The sequence below is a fragment of the Phascolarctos cinereus genome, unplaced genomic scaffold (assembly GCF_003287225.1).
Source record: "Phascolarctos cinereus isolate Bilbo 61053 unplaced genomic scaffold, phaCin_HiC Scaffold_3;HRSCAF=262, whole genome shotgun sequence".
Taxonomy (NCBI): Eukaryota; Metazoa; Chordata; class Mammalia; order Diprotodontia; family Phascolarctidae; genus Phascolarctos; species Phascolarctos cinereus.
Genome location: NW_027555736.1, coordinates 51,828,367 through 51,856,311, shown reverse-complemented (window position 1 = coordinate 51,856,311; position 27,945 = coordinate 51,828,367). Strand labels below are relative to the sequence as shown.

Here is a 27,945-nt window from a genome sequence, read left to right as displayed (position 1 = left end):
ATTATCTCTTATCTAAATGATTACAATGGTCACATAATTAATGTACTTGCCTTAATTAAGTCTCTCTCCACTGCTGTCCTTTTTCTACACCATTGGAGAAGTGTTTTTCCTTAAGCACTGAACTGACCATGTCACTTCCTTAATCAACTCCACTGGCTTCCTCTGGCCTCAAGAATCCAACGTAAACTCTTCTGCTCGGTTTTTGAAGCCTTTCACAACCTATCTATTCCTGCAGCCTGCAATTCACTGCCTCTTTACTCCCCCCTCTGATAATCCCCCTTACTTCGAGATGCAAGTCCCTCACAAACGACCTCATGTTCACTTTATATGTATTCTCTATGTATTCACATATGTCCTTGTTATAATGGACATTCCTGTAAGAGTGGGGATTGTTTCATTTATCAATATTTAAATCCCTAGGGTGTAGAAGTGCGTCCTACACATAGCAGGCACTTAAAAAAAACATGCTTACTGAGTGTTTGTAGGAAAGATTCTTCTTTTAGAACCCTACTTTCTAGTGCTTATGGAGAACACTGATTATTGAGTATAGGTTAGGGTTAGCATGTACTCATTTTTATTTTTGCAAAACTTTCTATTACCTGAGCAATTGCATCCTTGAGTCGATTGTATTTCTCTACATCAAAATGTGTCTTTTTGGCTCCTTTATGGAAAAATAATAGGTATTGTCTGTCTCTGGCCTCTGGGTAAACATATTCCTATTAAAAAATAAAGAGGGAATTGCATTATTAACATCTAGCTAAGTCTCATACAAAATAGGCATTTCACAATTGTTTTACTTATTTGATTTTCATATACATGAAATTTTAATATATTTATTACAGATAACATATATATAATTTGTATAAATACATATGCACACCCATGATACACAACACTTTCTGGGTTCTAAATATTCATTGATGACTACTGGGTGACCTACTGGAGAAGGTATGACAGTAATGTGACTAGGACAGCAATATTTTACGTCTTGATTAAGTGCCACAAACTTAAATCTACAGTGAAAGGTCTCTCTTCCCATTCACTACAGTTCTATCGCCCTCCTGCTCTAGATCTGGGTCCTCAGCCAAAACAGGCAATGGTTGCAGACCCTGAAGACCCACACAATACTGAATTTCTTTTACTTTTTAGATCAGTTCTAGTTTTCATTATTCAGCCTTATTTCCACATTATAAGGATGGCCTGCTATTAAAGATTTACTGAAGATCTATTCTCACAATGTGTGAGGATCTCTTTAATTTTATGGTTTCAAGGAACTTGTCATGAAGCCTCTTTAGAATACACAGATATGGGACATACCGAAGACTCATTAAATACACCAACACATATTCCAGCACCAATTTAGAAATGAACTGACATTGTGCGTGTGTGTGGGGAAAGTATTTTATTGTTTCATGGGTATCATTCAACACAAGTTGGGTAGAAACACTATATATAGTGATAAGAAACACTATATAGTAGTTAGTATTTTCTTCAGCAAGCAGATATGAGGACTGTTCACACCTGTTTTTCTCAGGTGATGGCAAGTAGCTCTCTGGCCTATGGATACTGTTTTGTGATTTGCCACATGAGGGCAGTAAAGCTATTATTCCAGGACTACGCATAGAGAAAAGGCGTTTAGAATTACCCATTACACAGGGATTTTGGAGCTAGTCCTTAGTTAAATCCCTATAAAAATGAAAAAAAAATAACCCAACAAAACCCAACAAAACCAAAAAACTGAGGCCTGGAGAAATTAACTTGCTCAAGGTCACAAAAAGGAGATTGGAAATCCTATAATTTGATAAGTATATTGGATAAAAGGGAAGGCCTTGTGTTTAATTCAATACACGGCTTCATTTGCAGAACAAAGAAATACTTAGGAAATAGAGTTCTATTTAAGCAGAAATTACTTCTGTAATCACAAGATTATGGACTTTGATAAGAAAAATGAGGTTGGCAGACATATTAACTATGTATATATAAATATTTTGTAGGCTGGAATGCAGATAAAAGGAAATTTCATTTCCAGTTGATTCTTTAAAGTCTTCCCTAGATCATCCCTGCTATTTGCAATGAGCACAGGTAAGCTGTAAGGGAAGGGTCTGGACGTTTTAGAATAGGATCTGCTGATTATGAATTTGGTGAACCAGTTAGCGGGACCTGTAGTATGTAAGATGTGAGGCAAGAGGAGTATTTAGTAATTGGAGGTTAGCTGCAGTCAGAAGTGTTTGTGGTTGTTCAGTCATTTTTCAGCCGTGTCCAACTCTTCATGACACCACTGGGGGTTTTCTTGGCAGAGATACCAGAGTGGTTTGCCATTGCATTCTCCAGCTCATCTTACCGATAAGGAAACTGAGGCAAACAGGGTGAAATGACTTGGCCAGGGTCACACAGCAAGTAAATGTTTGAGGCCAGATTTGTTGACTGATAGAAGAATTAAATAATACTGAATTCTTCCTGTTCTCGCAGTAGAACTGTGGTATTTCTTAAGCCATTCACAAGCAAAAAAGTTAAACCGATATTCTCGTCTTTTATAGATAAGCCTTAGAAAAATCAGCTCTTTCTGTTTCAGAAGGAAGAGGTCCCAAACTTAATATCCTTTGTTGAACCACTAACCATATCTGGAGATTGAGGTGTATATCAATTTCCCCTTTCCCCAAGAAGCATAAAGCTTTTTGTGGTCATGATCGGCATTCCTTACCACATCCATCAGTTAGAGCAGAGTCCAGACTCAGATAACCTGGATGGCCCCAAAAGTGATGGCTTAGTACTTTCTAATCTGGCCGGCCCGTTCATAGGATGGGGAAATTGTGACTGTCAAGAGGTTCCTATTCAAGCGTGCTTTATAACACGGCTCTTAGAAGAAGCAAAGGTTCCAACCTGAAACCTTTCACACGAGCACATGCTCAAGAGTCTCACCTGGCGTGTCATTACGAAGTACGCATATGTTGCCATGGCACTTCCATATGTAATGAAGTAGGTGACTGGCTCCATGATGTCCCAAGAGTACTCCCACCAGGTGAGCCTGGCCAGAATGCCAAACTGTGTGGCCATGTAGGCCAGCCCACCCCATAGCACCAAGGTGGTCCTCTTCTCTGCTTTCCTGCTGATCTCAATCCGAACCTGGAGTGTACAGTTAAATAGCATTTTGATATAGAACCAGTTTATTCTTCAAAGTGAAACTTGCTCTGTGGTCACCCAGGTGATGGGGACACTTGGTCAGGGCACAAGTCAGTCTCAATTCTAGTAACCATAGTCTGTATTTCAATATTGCATCTACAGATCTTACTGGGTGCCATTATACCTTAAATTGGAGTTACTAGCATCATTGTTTTATGTTTCACTCCTGAAAAAGTTACAGGGCAGAGATGATGGATTCCCTGCTCAGCTCTCTATAAAGTATCCTATTGATGTGTTATTTTTGTTACATAGAAAAGGAATTAAGTTGGCATTATTCTGACTAGCCATTTGTTCAGGCTACAAGTTACTTACTTTAAAAGGGGAGAAGATTTTCTAAAAAGTCAAGAGGCTGCAACTCTCCAACCTAAAAGGACCCTTCCTCAAATGGGATACACTAAAGGTTGTTTCTGAGTTGCAAAATACATTTTGATGCTAGAAATGCAATATTACTCCATTTAAAATTCACATCTCGACATTTCTATTGCTTCTGAAAATTCTTTGGCGTGCTTGGAAAACTGTCTATTATAAACACAGTAACTTGGCTAAAGTCATAGGATCGGAGACTTGGAGCTGGAAGCGTACTTAGGTATCATCGAATCCAACCCTCTCATTTTTAGAGATGAAGAAACACGGGCCCAGAGCGAGTCAGTGACCAGGCAGGGTCAACGAGCTAATAAATAACCACCCTATCCACTATGCAATGTTGCCTCTCCAAAAAAGGAACCCAGAAACCCTGAACCTTTTGCAGAGATGTCCTTACCCGACTTATTTCCAGCCCTAAGTGAGAGTAGTATGGCTGGACTAAAAGGCTCCAAGGTCTATCATCACATTTCTAAGCTATTACTTCTCGGTTCCCCTGTGGGCCTTCACTAGGCACTCTGCCGTAGCTTGACCACGTACCCTATGGGAGACTGCACCGGGGAGGAGCTAACAACAGTGGAAGGCACATGGCTCATAAAGGACGGATGGCATTGTGACAGTCACCTTTTCCAGGGGAGCGAGCTGCTCCTTGAGATCTTCTAATCGTTCCACAAGCTCCCTTTCTTTACTCAGCTGGTGCTGCTCGATGCACAGCGTGGTATACAGCTGCTGGACCAACGTCTTCACATCATTCAGCGTGGCTGCATTTTCATGGCCTAGGAGGTCTGAAAGCAAGGGGTGGAACATTGCTGAGAATATCTTCATCTCAAGCAGTTACTGTCGTGTCTGTTGGCTAGGGCCTAGAAACAAGCAGGTTCCCAGCACTATGCAAACTTGTCATCTTAAAATCCATGGCGACAAATGACAGACTAAGAAACGGGCTTGTATGTTTTCTGCAAGACCCCAGCAAACGAATTCACATTGGAGCATTTCAGAGTTTCTGACAGTGATACCTACTGTGGGTATTCTCAGCAGTCAAATGAGTCATGGTGAAGCTGTTTACTAAAACTAATGTAAACAATGATAAGCCTGCTCAGAATAATAACTTTATTTTTTGTTACTCAATAACAGGAGCTAATGCAATGGGGAATCAGGAATCATTTTTTAAAACTACCTTGCTTCTTATTGGTTATTTTCCCTCGTAGTGACCTTCTAATAGGAAATTATTTAAAAGTTGTTTAAATTTCAGATCACAGATAGATGGCTTGTGGGCTGCACTGAGTACCCATAAAATATTAAAATAACCAGAAAGGGCCTTGAGCACACTGGATGTATCTACAGAGGATTTAGAGAAAGATATGAACAAGAATCTGATCGAAAGCAAGGGTGGGTTGCAATCCTACTAACATATGGAAAAGCCATACCAGCAAGTTCATGAACCCCATTAAGTAAGTTAAAATTCAATAGTATGTGTGCATCAGCCTCACTGAGTTTCAGGTTGGCCACAGGACAGCATATTTTAAAAAAAATTTTTAAAAATGTTTTTACTTCTAAAACTTAAATACACAATAAGAAAAGAAAAAGAAACATAAGCTTAAATACTAAAACTTATATACAAAATAAGAAAAAAACATTGCCCTGTGCACAGAAGGTAAGAGAGAATTCAAAATACACAGCAATAAATTTGTTTCAAGAAAACGTTTATAATCAATACTCCACATTGTGTTCAGAGCTGTCCAGAGGTAGCATTTTTTTAGCCACTGTTTAAGTTATAGGTAAAGAGACTGCAGTCTGCATTGATTGAGGGATGAACCCTCTGATGCACGTGCAAATCCATAACGTGCTGAAGTGAGTGCCATTAGCAAAATAAAACAACTCATAGCCAGAAATCTGTCACTGTATCCTTTCCACAAGTGGTTAAACTGCCCACTGTCCTGTCACCCCTCTTAGTGAGAAATTGGAAAGACAGGCTTAATGCTATTCTCTGAACACACCAGTACCTTGTGCTCCCAGCCCTCAGGAAGCCCATCTTTCTATGGAGTTTTACTTCTTGGATTGTGTGTGGGAGACACCACCAGTAGCTGGTACTTCCTTAGGCAGGGCAGATCTTCAGCTCCTTCATAAATCCTCTCTACAGAGCAGCCACCCACAGAACTGGGCAGGGGAGAGGGGGGCAAGCCCTCGTTCTCTTGACATTCAGTGGACACTGAGGTAGCATCCAGGCTGTCTGTCTGCTATCCCTGCTCTTTATGCGTGGCCAGCCTCTCTCATTCTGCAGTCAGACATTCCTCCCTCCTGCCTCCTGCCCACTTCCTCTTGGGTAATACTCATGCCAACCATGTGTGTCTCCATTGTCCTTCGGGTGATCTACAACTTTAATCTTTCCGCAACTGTATGACTTACAGCTACATATCACCCACCATCTGAAGACTATTGATGTTAAAAAAAAATGGGCTTTTGTTACAAGGAGAACCTTGAGTTTATTAAAAGCACAACACAATTTCCCCAAAGCAAAACAGCTCATCCTTCTTCTGTTCATTTCTAGGCCCAGTTCATAGTCTGACCAAAATATACGAGATGATGGAGTGGCTCCAGAGGTTGTCCATCCAACAGAATGATGTAATCTAAATAGGAATTTTTCATCCAAATTTTTTTTTCCTGTGCAGATAATTAGGCAGAATGCTTCTAAGTGTTTTGGGATCCCATTTAGAGGCTTTGAGCGTCCCAGAGCTTAATGACATCAGCACAATGTCATCTGCAAACAGGACCATTTGGAGGGTCTTATCACTTGTGGGGGTTTGTCTTTTCCGTTTGGGCTCTGTGCTGGATACTCCCCATAAAAGAAGTAAACACCTTGAGTAAGCACACGTCTCCCAATTTAATGCCCTTCTTTTTTTTTTGCTTTTAGGCAATTGGGGTTAAGTGACTTGCCCAGCGTCACACAGCTAGTAAGTGTCAAGTGTTTGATCTGAGGCCAGATTTGAATTCAGGTCCTCCTGACTTCAGGGCTGGTGCCCTATCCACTGCGCCACCTAGCTGCCCCAATTTAATGCGCTTCTTGACATTACTCATCGGATCCAAACAAAATTATTTTGTTGCTTCATCTTGTTGGAGAAGCATTCAAGCCTGCATTTTCCTCTACAGAATCAAATCTTTGTTTTAAATAAGCAACAAGCAAGAAGCATAGCATAATCTTGTAATCTCTGTATTTTTCATTCAATATTGCAACTGAAAATGTGGTATTAATGAGATTGCTTATGATAGCCTGCCTTCTCATACTTTCATCAAGGACGCCATTGATACCTGTGTAAATGATTTTTTAAAGCCCTCTAGTAGTTTTTTGGTCAAGCAAACAAATTCCCATATTGGTCATGTCCAAAAAAAAAGAAAAAAACAACAACCCACAAACACAAACATGTCTTATTTTGTATCCTATCTCATCGCCTCTCTGTAAGGAGGTGGACAGCATGCTTCATGACTGATTCTCCAGGATCAATGGTCATTGTGTCAGTAGGTCATTGCACTGATTAGGGTTCTTAGCTTATTGAAATTTTTAAAAAAATAATGTTACTGTACAAATTATTCTTTTGGTTCATTTCACTTTGCAATCAGTTCATACAGGTCTTCCTGGCTTTCTCTTGAATCCCCCCTTCTCATAATTTCTTATAAAACAACAATAATCTGGTGCATACATATACCATAATTTGTTCAGCCGTTTTCCAATTGCTAGGAACCCTTTTAGTTTTCAGTTCTTTGTTGCTACAGAAAAGAGCTGCTATAAATATTTTGTATATATGAATCCCTTCTCTCTTTCTGACTGTAAATTATTTTCACAAATATTATTGAGACACGGAAAGCTGGTACATGGAGATTTCTGGCCAAGATAGTTTCCTGAATGAAGGCAGCATCCCAGCTCCCACAGATCTATTCTAGTAAAAGTCTAAAAATAGCACCAGAATAAGTAATGATCGAGGAATGCAGTGAGAGACTTCAGTGTCTTCTTCCATCACACACACACACACACACACACACACACACACACACACACACACACAGCCAGAAGCCCATGGATAGCAAAGTGCTCCTACTATAAATGTCAGGGCCAGTGCAGGCAAATTAGATGGTAGCCTCCCAGGATAAACTGAGATGGTCCAGAGGCACCGACAGCCTGGAAGACTATGTATCTGTAGAAAACAAGGGCAGAGAACTCCCTTGAGAAGGCCCCAAGATGGTTGAGAATGTATAGCATGGACCTTGGTAATAACTGGGAATGGCTACGACCAAGTCTGGGCATGGCAATACTCATGGCAAACACATCCCAGTCCTAAAGATTCCAAAGTCCCTATCATTCTGTCTGAAGATGTCATAGAGAGACCTGAAGAGTAAGTGCCCTGAACCTCAAAGTTCTAGGAGCTTCTAACCCTAGGAGATAGAGGTCAACACAGGAACCCAGGTGACATAGACTGAGACCAAGCATGACTGACCACCTCACCCAGAAGCACAACAGAGGGCAGAACATGGCCTTGGAACAATGCTCCAATCTAAGAACTAAAGCTATACAGATGAATAAAGATACCAATACTATAAAGAATTCTAATATATCCAGAGATACAAAATTCCAATTTAGAAGGAAAAAATAACTCCATAGCAACTACTAGCAGAGACTTAAAGGAAAAAAATGGATTTTCCACAAGGATTGTATGAATACACAGAAGAGATTAAAAATGAAAGAAAATCTCTGGAAGAAAGAATTGGGAGGAGAATGAATGGCTTAGAAGAGAAAGTGCTAAATCTTACCCAAATAATGGATTCCCTAAAATTTAGAACAGACCAAAAAGAAATCAATGATTCCATGAGATAGCAAGAAACCTGTCAGGATAACACAAGACCTGGCTATTTCTGCTATAAATGAGAAAAGAACATGGACTACAGCATTCCAAAAGGCAAAAGATATGGCATCATAGTGAAGAATAACTCATCTGCAAAGCTGAGGGGAGAAAAATAGACCTTTAAGGGGAAAGAAGACTTTGAAGCATTCTTGGTGAAAAAACTAGGGCTGAGTAGGAACTTTAAAATGCAAACACCAAACTCCAGAGAAACATGGAAAGGTAATGTTATTTAAGGAATTGGAAGAGGCAACACAATGATAAAGGACAAATGTTCTAATAAGGGAGAAGAAACAAGTGTCCCTTTGGACACTTAATGTCTTCAAAGGGCACCAAAGGGGCTAAAATAAGAAAAACAGAGAACCCCACGGTAGACTGGTTCTGCTCTGAAGGATTTAAGAGAAAGAGAAGGGAAGGTAAAGGAAAGAATACACAAGTAGACAAAGGAGAAAGATGGAAGTGGAACTTTCTATTTCTCATAATTGAGAGACATGAGAAAAGTATATAAAACATGGAGGAAGAAGTGAGGGGACATGCATGTGCATGCACCTCCCACAGAAAGTGGATGCTGTGGTAGGCTTGAAAAGAGATTAGAAGATATGGAACAGGTGCTGTGATGAATGGGGAAGAAAATCAAATGGAAGAGTAAGATTGCCTTGGTGCCAGGAGAATCCAACTGAATTGCAATAGCACGTTTTCATTGACTTCCTCCAGGTCCATTCAGCAGCATGTAAATATGGAAGCGAAGATAACAGATTATAGTAACAGAGAATTGGGATTTGGTAAGACGTGAATGGGGGTAACAGAACAAGGGGGAAAGGGATTCAAGAGTAGAGAATAGCATAGAGTTGAAATGTTTTTCTTCATTATTTATAAGTTTCTATGCGCTAGAACAATATCAGTTTTTATACAGGTGCCACATACAGCTATACAGAAATATACAGAAATATGTATATTCCTTTCTATTTTCATACAATAGCTGCCAAACATCTATCATAGTTAACTTTCTAATGTTATAACCAGGTCCTGACCTTCTTTCTTGTTTATATTTTTGTAAGATTTGTCTAGGTGTAAGTCAGGGGTACACCCAATGTAAGGAAACTAGAAGGTAAGGAAGTGTATAATGCCTTGCAGAAAGATTTTCCTACAAGATGGTTCAGAAGTTCTGGAATTTAAAGAGCCTTAGGTTATCTGGAATATTCACTTGTGTACAACAGCTCATCCAGAATAATGCCACATGAATGAAACATGTTACTGTATTTAGGTGTTGGTTAAATAAGTATAAACTGATGAACTAGCATGGTACCAGGAACATGGATGACACAAATTCTCAGAAAGAATTACTTTCTAAAATTAGGTAAAAATTACTCAGTTTTTAAAATAGTCTGTTCCACAAAGTTATACATGAAACTTCCTTATGTAAAACATAGTCTATTCAAAAATACCTCTCCCATATGTTCCCCAACCCTACAAAAGAGCTATTTACTTCTCTTTGGTGGTCGAACGTGATATGTTGCATCGTTAATGACCAGTTTGAAGTCATCAAGGAGCAAGAGGTCTATCCCTGTTGAGGAGGCGACACGAACACCATCTGTAAGAAATTAAAATAAAACTTTTCATTTAGTCCATAACTTTTTTTACAGAGAGGTCAGGGACAAGAGATCTTCCAAATCAAATCAGACATAAAGCCCAATTATTTTAATTGCACAACTGGCTTTACCCCTTTTGAATTTCATTTAACAGCTCTTCATAAATACTAACTCATAAAGAGAGCACTCTACTATCTTTTGCCAGCAGGCAGTATTTTTTTATCCAAGGACCTTTAAGTATGTGTTCACAGCTCCTTATATCATAACAAATGTGAAGATGAGGACAGTAGAAAACTAAAGAGATGTGTTAAGTGCCTTGCCCACAGCATGCACTTAATAAATGTTTGCTGAATTGAATTAAAGGTCAAAAAGAGAAGTTGAGTAAAACAAACAAACAAACAAACAAACAAACAAACAAAAATCTAGGGTTCTCTGATGAACTTACTTGGCTTTGACCAAGAATATCACATTCAGGGGCTATATACCCGTATGGTCACTGGCTGCCGTAAGTCCCAGCTAAAAATCTATAGGAGTGAAAATCCACACAGATTTTCCATTTTCTTGAATGCTTATGATGGAAGTTATTTGTACAGAGGACCTTTGTACGTTAATCACAGCATCTTGTGCACTTATGAATACTCATAAATATTAAACATTCTGTAAAGGTTCAGGCTAGATATAATGGAGCAGCCCAAATAGGCTCATTATTCTTAATAAGCTGAAGCAAGGGTAGTACTTAGAAAACTTATAGTTCTGATGGTTACTTTTTTTTTCTCAAGACTGTTTAAAGCTATTTTAAAATTAATTACTTTTTAAAAAAATCCATGTCTTATTTCTTCAGCCTGAAAAAGATTTATGTCTTTATGTACTGTTTTAAATTTAAAAATTCTGAATTTAATGAACTCCAATAAAAGGAAACATTCCTATATGTGAAACTGGATAGAAAGATAGTTATCGATCAGTAAACATCTATTGAACCTCTTATATGCCAGGACTCTACTAAGCGCAGGGGATACAAAAAGAGGCAAAAGACTGTCCTTGTCTTCAAGAAGCTTAAATCTAATGGGGGAAACACTGATCCAGAATATGCAAAGCAAGCTATATACCGGACAAATGGGAAACAATTAACAGAAGGAAGGCACTAGAATTAAAGATGGACTGAGGAAGACTTCCAGTGGAGACAGGATTTTTGTTGGGACTTAAAGGAAGCCATGGAGGTCAGCAGAGGGATCAGGGGAGGGAGAGCATTGCAGGCCTGGAGACAGCCAGAGAGAATGCCCAGAGCCAAGAACCAGAGTTATCCTGTTCATGGAACAGCCAGGAGCCCAGTGTCACTGGATCAAAAGTACAGGTCGGGGCCAGTCTCTATTGTGCATAGCTCATTTAAAAAAAAAAATCTACGATAAATCCAGTATGTTACTTTTGCAGCTGTCCTGCTTGTCTGTGTTTCTTTCTGTTTTCTTCTCTGTGTTTAAAAAAGGTTTCAATGGCCCTTTTCTCTTGCACTTCTTTTTTTTTCTTCTTGGAAACACTGCCACTACCCTGTTCCCACCTCCCACATTAAAAAGAAAAATACGGTCGTTGTCACAAATAGGCATGGTCAAGAGAAACAAATCCATACATTTACTATGGATTCTCATTTGGTACCTTGAGTCCATGACCCTTCAGTCCAGAGGTGGGTAGTAGGCATCTTCCTCTGTCCTTTACAGTCAATGGCCAGTCATTATACAGATCAGACATCTGAAGTCTTTAGAAGTTGTCCTTACAGGGTCATGTTACTGTATAAATTTTCTCCTGGTTCTGCTTATTTCACTCTGCATCTTCTCAAGTTTCACTGAAACCTTTTCCCTTTGTCATTTCTGACAGCCTAATAACATTCTATTTTTATACCTCATGTTATCAGCCATTCCCCAACTGATGGGCAACCTTCTCTTCTTTTTGTTTCCCAGTGTTTCCCAACACCAAAAATGCTGGGATATAGGCCAGAAGCGGTATTGTTATGTCAAAAAGTATGCAGAGTTTAGTGACTTTGGGGACATGGTTCTAAATTGCTTTCCAGAATGAGTGGACTAATTCACAGCTTCACCAGTGTATCTGTTTTCCTAAAGCCTCTCCAACAATTATAAATTTCTCTTTTTAGTGATTTTTTTTTGAAAATCTGATAGGTATGAAGTAGAATAACAGTTGTTTTAATTTGCATTTTATTTATTATTAGTGATTTGGAGCATTCATTTACAAGGCTGTTGATATTTTGGATTTATTCCTTAGATAACTGTTTATATCCTTTGATGATTTATTTATTGGGGAATGGCTGTCATTTTTATGTATTTAAAACACTTCCTTATGTAGTTTAGAAATGAGACCTTTATCAAGAGGAATTTGCTGCAAATATTTTTTCCAATTAGTTATTTTGCTTCTAATGTTAACTGTACTGGTTTTGTTGTACAAAAAATATTGCAATGTGGTTAATCAAAATGGTCCATTTCATCTTCTATGATCCTTTCTATCTTTTGTTTGGTCAAGAGCTTTTCCTCCATCTATAATTGAGAAAGGTATTTTCTTCCTTGCTCCTTGTCTGTACATGACTTTTTATATCTAAGCTACGTATCATTTGGAGTGTATTATGGTATATGGTGTAAAATCTTGATCTAAACCTAATTTCTACCAGACTGTTCTCTATATTTGTGTATGTATATATAAATATGTGTATAGATAGATATCACACATATAGATACAGATATACACACATATATCTATATCTATATATAGATCTACCTATCTATCTCTCTATCTGTCTCTCTACACACACATACATATAGTCCCTACTCGAGGAGTTGCAGTCTTCATAAGTGTTTATCAATTACTATGTTCATTTGATTGTGCATATTATATACGTAATTTGCTCTAGTAGTTCACTTCTCTATTTTTTAGCCAGTACTAATTCATTTTGATAACTACTGCTTTGTAGTATTGTTTGAGATAAAGTTGATTTCCCTTGGGAATATTGACCTTTTGTTGCTCCAGATTAATTTTATTGCTATTTTGTCCACCTCTCTAAAGTAATCCTTCGGTAGTTTAGTATGGCACAATCCACTGAGGTAGTACTGTCACTTGTATTATGTTGGCACATCTCAACCATGAGCAACTAATATCTCTCCATATATTTAGTTCTGCCTTTATTTCTATAGAGTATTTTGTATTTATATTCAGAGAGTTTCCTGCATGGGTTTTGATAAGTCAGCTCTCAAATGTAATACACATTCTGTAGTTTTTTTGAATAGAATTTGTCATTTATTTATATCTATATTTATTTCTTCCTACTGTACTCTGTTAGTAACATATAGAAAGGCTCATGATTTGCGTAAGTTTATTTTATATCCTGCCTCTTTCCTAAAGTTATTGTTTCAATCTTTAAATTGTCACTCTAGGGTACTCTACATAGACAAGCATATGCAAAATAAAAAATTTTGTTCCTCTTTGACTATCCTTATTCCCCCCAATTTTACTTGTCCTATTTATAAAGCTCATATTTTTAGCACTATGTCAAATACCAGTGGCAATAATGCACATTCTTGCTTTATCCATGCTCTTCATGGATAAGAATCTATTTTTATCACTATTACATATAATACTGGCTCAGTTTTAGATACTATAGATAGCTGAAAAAGCTAAAGCGACTCCATTTTGTCTGAAATTCTTCGGTCTTGTCCATGACTCTGTTTGGACGGCAACACCCACCCCAGTAAGTTTCCTTACTAATATAACAGCAAGGACATTCTGTTAGGGTGGGGTTACAAGAGGCAGCTAATCTGAAAAACAGCCTTTCCTGTTACTAGCCAGCAACTGGTCTGTCCAATCATAGGATACCACCTCCCCTATTCCTACCCTACAAATCCCCAACAACAGCCCTGTCTAATCCTGAGATACGTCACACCTAATTCACCTCCTGCCTAAATTGGAACCTAGGTAACATTTGTCCTTTTGCTCCTTCAGGGAGTCTCTGCCCCTATGGTGGAACTCCCTTGCTAGGGAACTCAACAAACCCTTGTTGGTTCCTAAATTTATGGTATTGAGTTATGGCTTTGGTTCCGTTTCTGGTCTTTTGCCACACTGACAATTTTACACACAATAATATTTATTCTTTTGCTTTTTTACTATTTTTAACAGAAGTGGGTCCTTAATCTTGTTAAAGCTCCCCCTCGAAATAAGAAATATAGGAAATGGGGTACAGAAGTCTATCCTGCCCTACAGGAAAATAGAAGGGGAAGGGGATAAGAGAAGGGGAGAGAGATAGAAGAGAGGACAGACTAGGGGAAGGGATATTCAGAACACACGCCATCTTGGGGTGGGGGAAGGGGGGAGATGGGGTGAAAATTTGGAACTCAAAAACTTGTGGAAGTGAATGTTGAAAACTAAAAATAAATAAATTTATATTTAAAAAAAGCTCCCCCTCCCACATTTATTGATATAATTATGTGATTTACAGCTTTTTAATTACTATAGTCTATTATATTTTGAGTTTCCTTAGATATTGAACCAACCCTCCATTCCTGGTATAAATCTCACCTGGTTACAGTACATGATCTTTTTGATAGGTTACTGTAGCTAATATTCTAATTAATATTTTACTTAAAATTTTTGCGCCAATATTAATTTGGGATATTGTTCTATATTTTTCTTTCTCTGTTTTGACTCTCCCTGATTTAGGTATCAAAACTATATTTGTATCATAGAAGGAATTTGATAAGATCCTTTCTTTTCCTAGTTTTTTAAACATCAGTGTAATATTGGAATCATTCTTTTTATATCTGACAGAATAAAATTGTAAATCCATCTGGTACTGGGGCCTTTTTTCTTTGAGAGTTAATTTATTATTCCATTGCTTTTTCTGAGTTATGATTATTTAAATGTTCTAATTCTTTTTCTGTTAATGTAGATTTTTTTGTAGATATTTATCTAGTTAAACTGTTGGTTTTGTTGGCGTACAACTGTTCAAAATAGCTATGAGGCTTTTTTTTCGGTAGAGGGAATTTTTTAAAAATCTAGCTTAAAAAAACTGACAAGCATTTATTTTCCCTCTCTTACTCCCCCTCTCTTCAACTGGGGGAAAAAGAAAAACAACCTTATAACAAATCAGCATATCCAAGTAAAACAAATCCCTGCACTGGATATTTCATTCTGCATCTTGAACGTACCATCTTTCTGTTAAGACATGGGAAGCGTGCTTCGTCATTGCTCTTTTGGATGGCGGCTGATCACTGCATTGATCAGAGTTCTTAAATCTTTCAAAGTTGTTTTTCAGTGAATAAATCCTTCTCCTAGTTCTTCTTACTTCACTCTGTGTTAGTTAATACAAGTCCTTCCAGGTTTCTGTGAAACCATCCCTTTCATTTGTTGTATCACAATATTATTCCATTATATTCATATACCATCACTTGTTCAGCCAGTCCCCAATTGATGGGCACCCCCTCAATTTCCAGTTCTTTGCCACTACAAAAATATTTTTGTGCCACATGGGTCCTTTTCCTCTTTCTTTTGATGCTCTCTCATAATCTTCCTCCTACCTGTTTGACAGCTCCTTCTCAGTCTCCTTTACTGGTTCTTTATCCAGATCATACCCATTAACTCTGGAGTGTCCATCTTTTGGGACCTCTGTTCTTCTCTTTCTATACTATCTCAGTTGGTAATCTTATCATCTCCCATGGGTTAAAGTATTACCTCTATGCAGATGATTCTCACATCTATTTATCTAGCCATAACCTCTCTCCTGATTTCCTGTCTCACATTACCAACTGCCTATTCAATATTCTGAACTGGATGCTTCATAAGCATCTCAAATTCAACATGTTCAGAAGAGAACTCATCACCTTCCCCCCAAACTCGTGTCTTCTGAACTTTCTTCACTCAACCTCACAAACTAGGTGTCGCTCCTCCCTCTCCCTCACCCCACATGTTTCATTAAAGTTGTGATTTTTTTTCCTCACAAGATTATATTCAGTTACAGTTTTGCTGAGTAAGTTATTCTTGGTTTTAAGCATTTAAAATACATTTTTTTTTGCATTCTGGAATACTGTTTTCTTCTCCTTCATAGTGGCAGATTCCAGTTTTTTTATAATACTGACTACGGCTCGTTGGTATCTGAACTCTTTCTCTCAGGCTGCTTGTATTATTTTTAATTTGACCAGGAAACTCTAAGGTTTTGGCTATGACTTTTCTGGAAGTGATTATTTTGTGTCTCTTTCTGGAAGTGGCTGGTGAGTTCTTTCTATTTTCATTTTGCCCTCTGGTTTTAATAGGTCTGAGTAGTTTTCATTTATTTTTTTCTTGAAATCTGACAGGCTTTTTTTTTTAATAGCCAAGATTTTCAGCTAGTTTTAGGATTCTTAGATCATTTCTTATTGCCCTGTTTTCCAGGTCAATTGTTTTTCATAGGTAGATATTTTGCATTTTCTGATATTATTTCAGTATTTCCATTTTGTTCTAGTATTTCTCTAGTCTCATGGAATCATTGATCTGTCTGGGTCCAATCTGATTTTCATGGAGTTTGTTATCTGAGTAAGGTTTTGCACATTCTGTACCAAGCTATTTGTGTTCCTTCTGATTTTTATACTTCATAATGCTCTCACTTAATTTGCATGATCATTTTTTAACTCTTTCTTCCTTTATTCCAGAAATTCCAGTATGGCTTGTGGCAAATCTGTCATTTTCTTTGACACTTTGCTTATAGATAGTGTGGAGTTACTCTCGTCTTCTGGGTTTGTGTCTTGTCCTGTGCTCTATGACCTTTCTAATTGTCAGTGTTTTCTCATGTTTATTCATTTTCCCAGCCTTACTTATTGAATTGGTACTTTTTGTTGGGGTCAGGCTCTGTGCACTTCTGGAAGGAACGTAGGGTCTCCTTTGGTCCAGATCTGTATTATCTGCTAATGAGCACTATATTTTTCAAGGCCCTCGGGAACTTTTCCAGCCAGTGCACAGAACAGACTGATCTGGGGAATGCTTTGATTACTGCCCCATCTAGCCCTGGTTTGGGGCCAGAATGACTGAAGTGCAGGCTACAAGAGGCCTTTGCTAACTCTTGGTCTGGGCTCTTCTGCCAGAACTTTGTTCCTACTACTCACAGGTTTTCTCTTTGCACAAATGTGGGCAGCTCAATGGATTTACTTTGCTTCTCCCTGAATTTCTGGCTGATATCTTGGTCTACTCCCCCCTTTTTTTTTTCATCCTTACTGGAGTAAGCTGTGAGAGAGCTGGGATGGTTCTGCTCCTACTTGCTCCAACATTTTGACTAGAGTCTTTAACATATATAATTTTCAAGCTAGCATGTTTTTTCCCTGGGTCGAACCTTTACTGCAAAGACCCAAGGTCTAAAAAATAAAACCCTAAGATGTCATCCTTCCAAAGTGGAAGGCTCAATAATTATTAGTGGAATAATTTATTCTGCACCTAAATCTTACATTAAAGGGTCTCAAGCAATGAGAATGTGATTGCCCCTCCTTGGCAGGGCACAGTCTTTCATTTGCCAGCTCTAAGCATATGTGAAAAAAGGGAGCAGTCACATTCTGAGAAGTCCCTGTGAGTTCAGAAGGCACCAGAGATCACTTTCCATACATTGGCTTCCTCAAGGTTTACAACTGAGAGCTCATAGTTATCGAAGGGGACTATACCTGGTGAGTAGATTGCTACTCGGTCAATTCCTCTATCTTCTTCCTGCAGCTGTCGTAGAAAGACACCAACGGAATCTGAAATAGGTTTGAGTGTGAATTGACAGCGTTCGCGTCGGGAGGGGAGCCTCACAGATATCACCGGTAACCCATTTTGGTAAACCACTGTCACGTCTGATGGGGAAAAAATATATACAAACAACAAAAAGGGATGTAAGACCAGTTGAAATCATTATACAGCTAACACTACCCTTTACCGCTCCTTCCTGTTACAAAGTACCTATTATCACATAAGCACATGTATTATCTTAATGAATACCTCCTTTTATCTTAAACTGCAGATTATTCTCATAACACAGCAACACAAGTGACTCTGAAGGAAGTATCCCTGTGGAAATCCCTTGTATCTGTAGGTAGGTATTTGTGCTCTCATTCAGTCCCCTGGATTTAACTAAGCAGAATATTAGCGGCTGCTAGATCAGACTCCTGTATTTACTTTCAGTGTAAGGGAGGCATGTGTGATTATACTTGTGCTGTTGAGAACCCCTAGGGATGCCATCCTTCTGAGGCAGGCTGCCAGCTGAGAATTTAATCATTCAACAATTGTTGCCTAAATGTCATCATAAGTAAGACTCCCACACTCTGTTATGAGCTCCTATCCTGTGTCACCAACTTCTTGGGCATTTCCAACTGGATACCCTTTATGCATCTGAAACTCAACACATCCCAAATGGAACTTATCTCTCCCCTAAAAGTCACCCTTCTTCTATACTTGACTCTTTTTGTTGAGGGTACCACCATCCTGTAAGCACCCAAGTTCAGACTCTCAGTGTTATCTCGGATACCTCACTCCCATATCTAGCCACTTGCCAAGTCTTGTCAGTGCTGCCTCCATAACGCCTCTCACATCACCACCACCCCACTTCAGACCCTCATCTCTCATCTGGATGATTTCAGAGCATCTTACCTGGCCTCCCTGCCTCGAGTCTATCCCCTCTCCCATCTATATTCCACACAGCTGCCAATGTGATATTCCTGAAGCAAAGGTCTCACCACATCACTCCCTTGATCACGAAGATCCAGTGGCTCCTGAGTGCCTTTAGGACCAAATTCAAACATCCCCATTTGGCATTTCAAACCCTCCCCAAGCTTCCTTTCCAGACTAATTACACATTACTCCCTTCCTTGTGTTCTATGGTCTGGCCAAACTAGTTCATTGGCTGTTTTCTACGTATGAACATCTACAATTCCATGTCTTTTATAGGGTATACTACCATTGAGCCAATTCTCAGGCTTCCTTATTCTCCCCAAATTTGATTCTAATGTAATCTCTTTCCTAATTTGCAACCAGTCACACAAAAATTCCTTGGGTTTATGAATTATTGAAATAGTTTCTAGTTGAAGCTAAGTCAAAATATGGATATAAAAGCATGTGGGATGACAAGAGCCAGATGCCAGTGTACACAAAAAAGATACTGATTTTAAGGAAAATTATATCAACCAAGTTGTTTGGTTGGGTTCCTTTTCCTTTACCATTTGGTTTTAACACTTCAAGGATCTGACATTTCATCAGTGAAAATACTCTCTCCACAAATGTGGATTGCGTCACATATACTTTCGTGAGTTGCTGTTGCTGAAAAAAAAATCGATCAGTCTGAAGGCAACTGAGTGATGAGTCTCTCCAAAATTATCTAGGCTGGTCCTTGGACAACAGACATACCCACAACTAAGGTCATCATCTTCCTCTACATAAGTTCTTTCTCCTACTTTCTTATTTTTGTAGTGGCCTATCATTCTTTTACTCACCACACTCAAAACCTATAGTTTCTATCTACATAATTTCTCTGACAATGTATCTTCCCTTTTCCATTTCTGGTGGCAGCATCCTAGTTCAAGATCTTGACATACCTCATCTGAAATACTCTACCAAGTGCCTCTTCAATTATCTAAACATTTCTAGTTTCTACCCACACAGCCCCAACTATGTTGCTAGATTCATCTTCATAAAGCATGGCTATTCCTCTATCTGAAAACCGTCAATGCTTCTCCATTGCCCTAGTTTCAGTCCAAATCCATCTGCATGGTTTCCAGGCCCTCCAATAGTATGGCACTTCTAGTTCTGCTTTGTAAGATCGCGGATTTAAAGTTGAAAGAAACTTTATTCCCTCTACTTTTTACAAACGCAAAAACCGAGACACACAGAGGTCAGGTAACTTGTCCAACGTCACAAAGGCAGTCAGAAGCAGAGCCAGTACATGAACTCAAGCCCGCTAACTTTTAGTTATTTCAAACCATTGCATGGTCAATATTTTTTTCTTCCTTCTCATTCCCTAAACCTGTCAACATTCCTTTTTTTGCATATCTTGATTGTTTCAGAATCAAAAATGGCATTAAGATATCATTTTAATTTTTTTACATTTCGATGAAGAAAAGATAACTTTTTTTCTTATCAGACTTCATACTTAGCCTTCTTTATATCTTAAATATGTAGGTAAATAACATGGGATATAAACAGTTCACTAAATGATTATATGGCCAATAAAACACTGCAGTCTCCTCTCCTTTGAGTTTAAAAAGTCACACAATGAAGAGATGATGAAACATTTACCTCCTTTTTCATGAAAATGTAGGTGATTACAAGGGTGAAACATTCACGTGTTGTCAGATGCTGTTTCAGTCTCTTATGCTTAATTATATTTCTTAGATTAAAAGGGGGGAGTCAGTTAATTTAAAGAACAATGGGAACTAACTGGTACGAAACACAAAAGACACCAATAACATTTAAAAAAACTGAACAGTCTGAAAGGGAAGCCTGCGTCAGTCTGGATCTGGGCCACCTGCCTCTGCCCTCTTTCCGAGCTGACAATATCACCCCATGCCAAGGGACCTCATCACTAAACAGTCTAATCACCTGCCTCCCTCAATGGACCTCTCTCCTGTCACTGATACTGTACTGACTCATTCTTCAAGGGTTAGCATACTCTACCCCCTTACACTCTCTCCATTTCGGTGATTCTTGACCCCTGGCTGCTTGAGTACAAATTGCATTCCCCATCCCCAACTGCCCACTCTCTCACTCTTATTCCCTTTAATTCTGCTCTGCAAATGTCCCATTTCAGTTCTACCCACCCCTTCCACTGTTCTCACTGGAATGCCTGCTCAATAAAGAACAAACCTGTTTTCTTTGTAATTATCTTCCTTTCTCCTTATATCTACTGGTACTGAGACCTGGCTCCATCCCGATGACACTGCCATCACTGGCTCTCCTTTCCAGCACTTTTCACTCATAACTCCCCTTCCTCTGATGGTCACTCTGCAGGAATTAAAATGCTTCTTTTACTCCCTTCACTTCCAGACTCTACCATTTCTAGTCAGCAACCCCTTCTTCTTTGGGGTTCACACTATTCAAATTTTTCACCCCATCCAGATCTTGGTGGACATTATCCATTAACCCCTAGGACATTGGCCTTCATTCCTCAATGAATTCAGAGCTTGGGCTCAGTCTTTCCCTCTACCCCAACGCCTGCCCTTATATTAGGAAGACTTCAACTACACATTGATACTTCCTTAAATACTCTAACTTCCAGTTCCTCAATCGACTCAGTTCCCATGTCCTAATCTTCAACCTCACCTCAGCCACACCCATACCTTTGATCACACTGTCACCCACAATGGCACCACTTCCATGTTCATCAACTCTGAAATTCCCTTATGTGATCATAATCGGTTGTCTTTTTTCCTCTTCTTCTGCCTTACAATTGCAAATCCTGTTCTTCCTCCTTACCATGACCATCTGTCATCCCTTCAGTTCTTTCCCAAATCATGTCTTCCTCTCCAGAACCTGTTGCCTTCTATCCCATCACTTGTCTTGCCGTCCTGAGCCTCAGCTTTGAATCACTCTCACCAACTGCTTCCTTTGCTCCTACACACGTGCTGCTGAAAGCTGTTGAGACTCATCAAACTATGCTGACTGGGTCTGCCATGAATTTATGTTACATCATCTCAACTGGGCCCCCTCTCTGCTAAGCAACCTTTTTACACCTCCTTAGCTCACTATCCTACTCACCACAGTGGATCTTCCAAACCTTTTCATCTCTCCTTAAATCTCCCATAGTTCCCCCTCCCCTCCCCCTCTCAGCTGAGTAACCTTGCCTCATATCTCACTGAAAAAAAATGGAGGCTGTTTGCTAAGAGTTCTTTCTTTCTTCCCTCCTCCTCCTTCTCATGCCTTTTGCCACTATCTCCTCCTTTACTCCTGTCTCACATGACGAGGTGCACAGTCATCTCCAGTCGTCCTAATTTATATCTTGCTAACTGGCTCCAGATGGCTCTGGAGGAGAAAGCAAGGCTAGTGCCTTTGCACAGCCCTCCTTCACTTAAGTCCATCTTATTTGCAAGTCATGGCATCACCTTCCTGATGTCATGGTGCTCTTTGAGAACAAAGGAGAAACAACAGCAGCAACATGAAGAGGTGGGCCTTCCCCTTGCCAAAGCGAACTCCTCTATGTGTGCAAGTGGTCCCATCTTATCCCTCTTGCCTACAAACGTGCCTGTGTCTCCCCATCCTCAAAAACCCTCACTTCATCCAGCTAACCTTGCTAGCTATTGTCTCCTATCTCTCCTCCACTTTGAGGCTAAATTCCTTGAAAAGGCCATGGATAAGTGGTGCTTCCATTGCCTTTCCTCCATCATTGTTTCTTCTTAACTCTCTGCAGGCTGGTTTCTGGGCTCATCATTTAACTGAAACTGCCCTCTTCAAAGTTCCTAACTTCTTAATTGTCAAACCAAATGGCCTTTCAGTCCTCATCCTTGGCACGTTTTGACAATGCCAATCACCCTATCCTCCGTGACACTCTCTTCTCTCCTGGCTCTCCTCCTGCCTGCCTGACTACTCCTTTGTTGGATCTTCATCCAGGTCACTCCTGCTAACCACGTGTATCCCACAGGGCTTTGTCTTGGGTCTTCTCTTCTCCCTTTAAGCTATTTCACTTGGTGATCTCATCAGTTCCTAGAGACTGAATTATCATCTCTGCCCTCCTGACCTCTGTTCTTGCCTGTTCTATTGCCTAATAAAGATCCTGAAAGGATGTCCCATACAACATGTGTTTAACTCATTATCTTTCCCCTGCAAATCCTGCCCTCTTCTGAACTGTCAAGGACACCACCATCCTCTCAATGGCTCAAGCTTGTGACCTCATGGTAGGTCATCCTTGACTCCTCCCTCTTATCGCCCACATCCAATCATTTGTCAATTCCTGTCCCTTCTCTACGCCCCATTCTCTCCTTCTGCACTCCTACTACCCTGGTCCCTCATCACCTCACAGCTGGAAGCTGCAATGGTCTGCTTGTGAATGTGCCAGTCTCAGTCCATCCCCCACTCAGCTGTCAAAGTGATCTTGCTAAAACGCAGATCTGACCATATTAAATAAACTCCAGTAACTCCCTAAGATCTCCAGGACTAAATACAAAATTCTGTTTGGGGTTGAAAGCCCTTCTAGCTTGGCCCCTTCCTGCCTTTCCAGTTTTCTTACACCTTGCCATAACCCGCACACTCTGCAATCCAATGACTGGCCTCTGGTGTTCCTCACACAAGACAACCCGCCTCCCTATTCCAGGCATTTTCCCTGGCTGTCCACCCGCCAGCAAGTCTCTCCCCTCCTTATCTCTGCCTCTCGACTTCTTTCAAGTCTCAGTTAAAGTCCCACCTTCTAAAAGAAGCCTTTCCTAGTCGTCCCCCTTAATGGCAGCACCTTCCTTCTGTTCACTTTCTCCAGTTTAGCCTTTATATACTTGTTTGTACATCATTGTTTGTGCATTGTTTCTGCCATTAAAAGGTGAACTCCCAGAGCAAAGGGAACCTGCCTTTGCCCCTCTGTATTCATTCCCAGCCCAGTGACTGGCACATAGTCAGCCTTCAGCAAGTGCTTCTTGACTCACGGAGATAAACATGCATAACCCTAAGCATTAAGCTATGCTATAGCTCTGCCATATGTAATGATGTAAATGTCACATAACCCTTCCATAAACTGAAGCAATCAAGAGAACTTTGCTGCAGGCTGAATCTCATTACAAAATCAAATACACTAACTTCTAGTCAGCATGGATCACACATGGCCATAACAACAATAGTGATAACATAATAAGAGTTAACACTTATAGGTGATTTCCAAGTCTACAAAGCACGTTCACATGTAGCATCTCACCTGATCCTCACAACATCTCCGTGAAGGAGATGCTATAATTGTGTGCTTTTCTCCTTTGCCCAATTTAATTCTCGGTGCCTCATGGGTACAGACTGAAGTATCACTCATCTTTGTATCCCCACAATATGGCACCCTGCATTTACTAACTAATCTATACATTTACTGGGTTGAATTGGGGCTATTTTTATTTGGCAAAGTAGCATGTCCTCACATGTATCTACTGATTAAAGGTTTACAAAGTCCAACCATACATTATCTCATTTGAATCTCAAGGGCTCCGTAAAATGGGTCTTATTACCCCCATTTTTTAGATGAGGAAACTGAGGCACAAGAGAGGTCGAAGGACCTGTTGGGTCCACACAACTCTCAAGGGTTTGACGTCTAAAATCTTCCCGACTCCAAGCACCCTCTCATTTTCTCATTGGCTTGGACACTGTAAGTTTAAGATGTGGGATTTTCAGTAAAAGCACTCCAAGTAATGGTGTACCTTGAATGATTTTGCCTTTTATTGTTATTCTAAACTTTAACCTATCCATCCCTTCTTGTGCCGTGTGAGGCTTGTCCGAGTTCCCACCATAGATCCTTCAGCAGATAACAAACAGTATAGATCATTTATCATCTTCCTTTGCTCCCTCCCCACCATGTTCTTTCATAAAGTGCCCCTTATCCTTTATTAGCTGCAAAATAAACCTCCCTTCAGCCCTTCTGCAATGCAGTGACTCCCTCAATGGCATCTGCATCCATGAAGGGACAAAAAGAAACCAGGTGGATGTACCATTCTCCACTTTGGTTTCCATGTCCACTCTCTTGCCTTTCAAACTTTGTCCAGGTACACCAGAGCCATATGAATAAATACCAATGGGTTCTCTACAGAAGACCATCACTTCCAGATCTGGTGGCTAAAGTTCCTTCTGACTGTCCCCCCCCCTTCTGATTTATAGGAGCTTCTTGTATACTCACTGTATACATGGGCTGGTGTTATGAGATTAATGCGAGGGGTCTCATCCCCATCTCAGAATGCACAGAATGCGTTCATCCCAAACCCACCCAACTGCATTGTAACATGTGCTATTGGTACACAGATGGATGGCTCAGCACAAATTCATCCCTGCTCTTGGAAATAGAACTCAAACCACTATTTCCTAAGGAAACTTACTTCAGCCTTCAGGTGGGCTTCACATGTGTCCTAGTATCTCTAGAGACATTGAACAGTGTATGCTTACTAAGTAGCACTGATTAATTCTCCAAACATCTGCTCATTCTCTCCCCATTCCCAAAAGCACTAGCTGGAGAAAAATGTCACAAAACAGTAGCAGAAACAAGAAAATGTTGCAGTGTCTGTTAAGACCTTAGGCCAGTAAGAGACAAGAACATGGAGATTCTGTGATCTACCATGTAATCATATGTCCGTCCCCCCCCCAAAAACAAACCCAAAAGGAAACTTGGAACAGAACAGACTAGGGCTGTTTCCTACCCCCTCCATGAAGAGTTCATAAATGTGCCACTTTCTTTTTTGATTTCTAATCGCTGTCTTTAAACACTCGATCAGTTTTTGGCAATGAGTGTAGGGGGTCCCGAACACACCAAGGCCAATGTGCTGGCTTTCTCTCTCCACCCTGATCACCGTTGCCGTGGGTGCTGAGGCCTGTCTGCAAACCTATGAGGCTGACAGCGCAGCAAACTGCATGGGAGGAGAGAGAGAAGCCAGGAATGACACAGGATGGCTGTGCCAAGACTTACCATCAGAGGGCACTACTGTACTACAATAGACGACTCGCAGGTGCTGCCAGGAAGAGAGCCTCTGGTGCACCTGGAAAATCCAAAGAGAAGAGACTTGGTATTAGGACATCCAGCATCAAGGTGGTTTCCTAACTTCTGCTGCTCTCCAGCCTGAGCAAGACGACTTCCTCCTCCTCTGCGTTGTTTAGCTCTTAGAGCTACCTAAGTGGAGCAGCAGAGAGAGGGCCAGACCTAGCATCAGGAAGACCTGAATTCAAATCTGGCTTTAGACACTTACTAGCTGTGTGACCCTGGGCAAGTCACTTAACCCCTGTTTGCCCCAGTTTCTTCATCTGCAAAATGGGGATAATAAACACCCCTATATTCCAGGGCTGTTGTGAGATAAATGAGGTAATTGTAAAGTGCTTAGCACAGTGCCTGGCACACAGTAGGTGCTATATAAATGTTGGCTATCATCATAATCATCATCACCTGTGTCTTTATCCTGTTATTGGGTACAGCATGCAATGGGAATTCAGAATCGCTGTATGTCTTTTTTGGCTTTAGCCAGCCACATTCAGTCCTTGGGTTCCCTCCCACCCACCACCTTCGGTGCCTCCAAAGGACATTCTGCACACAGAAAGAGAAGCATGCTCATCGAGGAGGAAGTACTCAGTACTGATTAAATAAAGTGAGGGACTTTGAGGTTCAAGATCTCGCAATGAGAGAATACTGGGGAATAACAACTGGTTTGCAAACATCCTCACCGGAGACCCCCTCACCACAACACTGTGAGGGGGAGGGGCAAGGTGCCATCTTTATCCCCACTTAGAGATAAGGAACTTGAGGCTGAGTGGTCAAGTCACTGGCACAAGGTCAGACCTTTCCCTGACGCAGAATTCCCCACACTTCTGACAAGTCCAATACCACCCACTCTCCCCTACTGCTGTTGGACAGTATTATAGCTCCTGTCCTTTTGTTTTCTTCCCCAACCCCAATGAATTATTTTTTGTCTTCTGCAAATGCGCCACATTCTCCAACTTCTTCATTTTCTTTTACAATTTTTCCCTTACCATTTTTCACTGCCTCAATATCACTGATGAACTCAAGGACATCATTTTGTATTCCAATTTTTCCTAAGTAATAAGTACTGACTTGCTACTTTTCTTCTGAAATATTCTGATAAACAAGGGAGCCATTATCATTTCCACAAGCAGCTGAGAAGAGGTACCAGTACAAATAGACGTCTAATGCCTACTTTATATTTTTGGCATCTGTAACTGTACTGTCCACTAACCTTCATCTTTACACCTTGTGTGTAGTTGGTAATTAATTTTACTGGATTTTTTCCCTTCATAATAAAAGAAGCATGCTATTGTTGCTACTCTAAGTTTTCATCTTGACTAGAAAGAGCTGGAAAATTCTGCTACACCTAAAGCAGTCTGATATTGCCTCAAACACATATTATTTAGAAAAATTACATTTTACTCTCTTTTAGCGATGGGGGAAGGGCCAAGAGCTTTGATTTCATCTGTATTGGGAACTCTTAGTATGGAAATTCCACGCATAATGCAGATGAGTTCATCTGCACCATATTTTTAAAGAGAGCTGCCTGGACCACTGAGAAGCCATGACTTTCTTATGGTCAAACAGGTAGAATGTGTCAGAGGGAAGACTTGAACTCAGCTCTCCCTAACCCTAGCATGTGGCTAGAGTCTATGGATATACTATGCATACTTCTCCGATTCAACAGTATGATGTCTAATTCAGAATAACAGGGTGAAAGTGGTAGTTAGGATGGAATAAAGAAATGTGATCTGGCAGTTCTGAAAGATGGTTCCATTGACAGCCAGTTATCATAAGACTGAAGCCTAATACTGACCAGCTACTTTGTTAGATCTACAATTCAGTCTTGGCATGATTTTTTTTTTCCTCTCCTAATTTCAACTTTTTTGGTAACATATTTTTTGGGATAGCAAGAGTAAAGGGAATTATTATTTTAAATCAATAGATTCTCAAAAATGTTCCAGATCCACTTACATAGATACCAAAAGGACAAGAAAATATATTCACATTTAATTGGTTTTTAATAAAACTGTGTGTGTGTGTGTGTGTGTGTGTGTGTGTGTGTGTGTGTGTACACGCGCGCACACAAACACATTCCTATAGAGGGGGAGATTTATGAAGAAAAAATAGAAAATGTCTTCAAATGTATTTTACTGAGAGCTCTGGTGGATATTTGAAGTCTTCTACAAAAGAGTCATATGCTTCCTCTAGAGGAGCATCCTTTTGCAAGATAAGGGCCCAGTATTGCTGTGGAGAGGATATATAATTTTGATAGACA

General features: G+C 39.9%; 1 protein-coding gene across 2 annotated transcripts in view; it reads right to left on the bottom strand.

Annotated features, from left to right (window-relative positions):
* The window catches only part of MCU (mitochondrial calcium uniporter), a 178,007-nt gene that overhangs the window by 5,655 nt on the left and 144,407 nt on the right, over positions 1-27,945 (bottom strand). For both annotated transcript variants that reach the window (XM_021006108.2, XM_021006109.2), the window contains exons 2-7: positions 25,623-25,692; positions 17,683-17,853; positions 9,913-10,017; positions 4,165-4,325; positions 2,920-3,123; positions 600-716 (exon numbers count right to left, since the gene is read on the bottom strand). In XM_021006108.2, the coding sequence (XP_020861767.1) occupies positions 600-716; positions 2,920-3,123; positions 4,165-4,325; positions 9,913-10,017; positions 17,683-17,853; positions 25,623-25,692 (828 nt within the window). The remainder of the gene's footprint in view (positions 1-599; positions 717-2,919; positions 3,124-4,164; positions 4,326-9,912; positions 10,018-17,682; positions 17,854-25,622; positions 25,693-27,945) is intronic.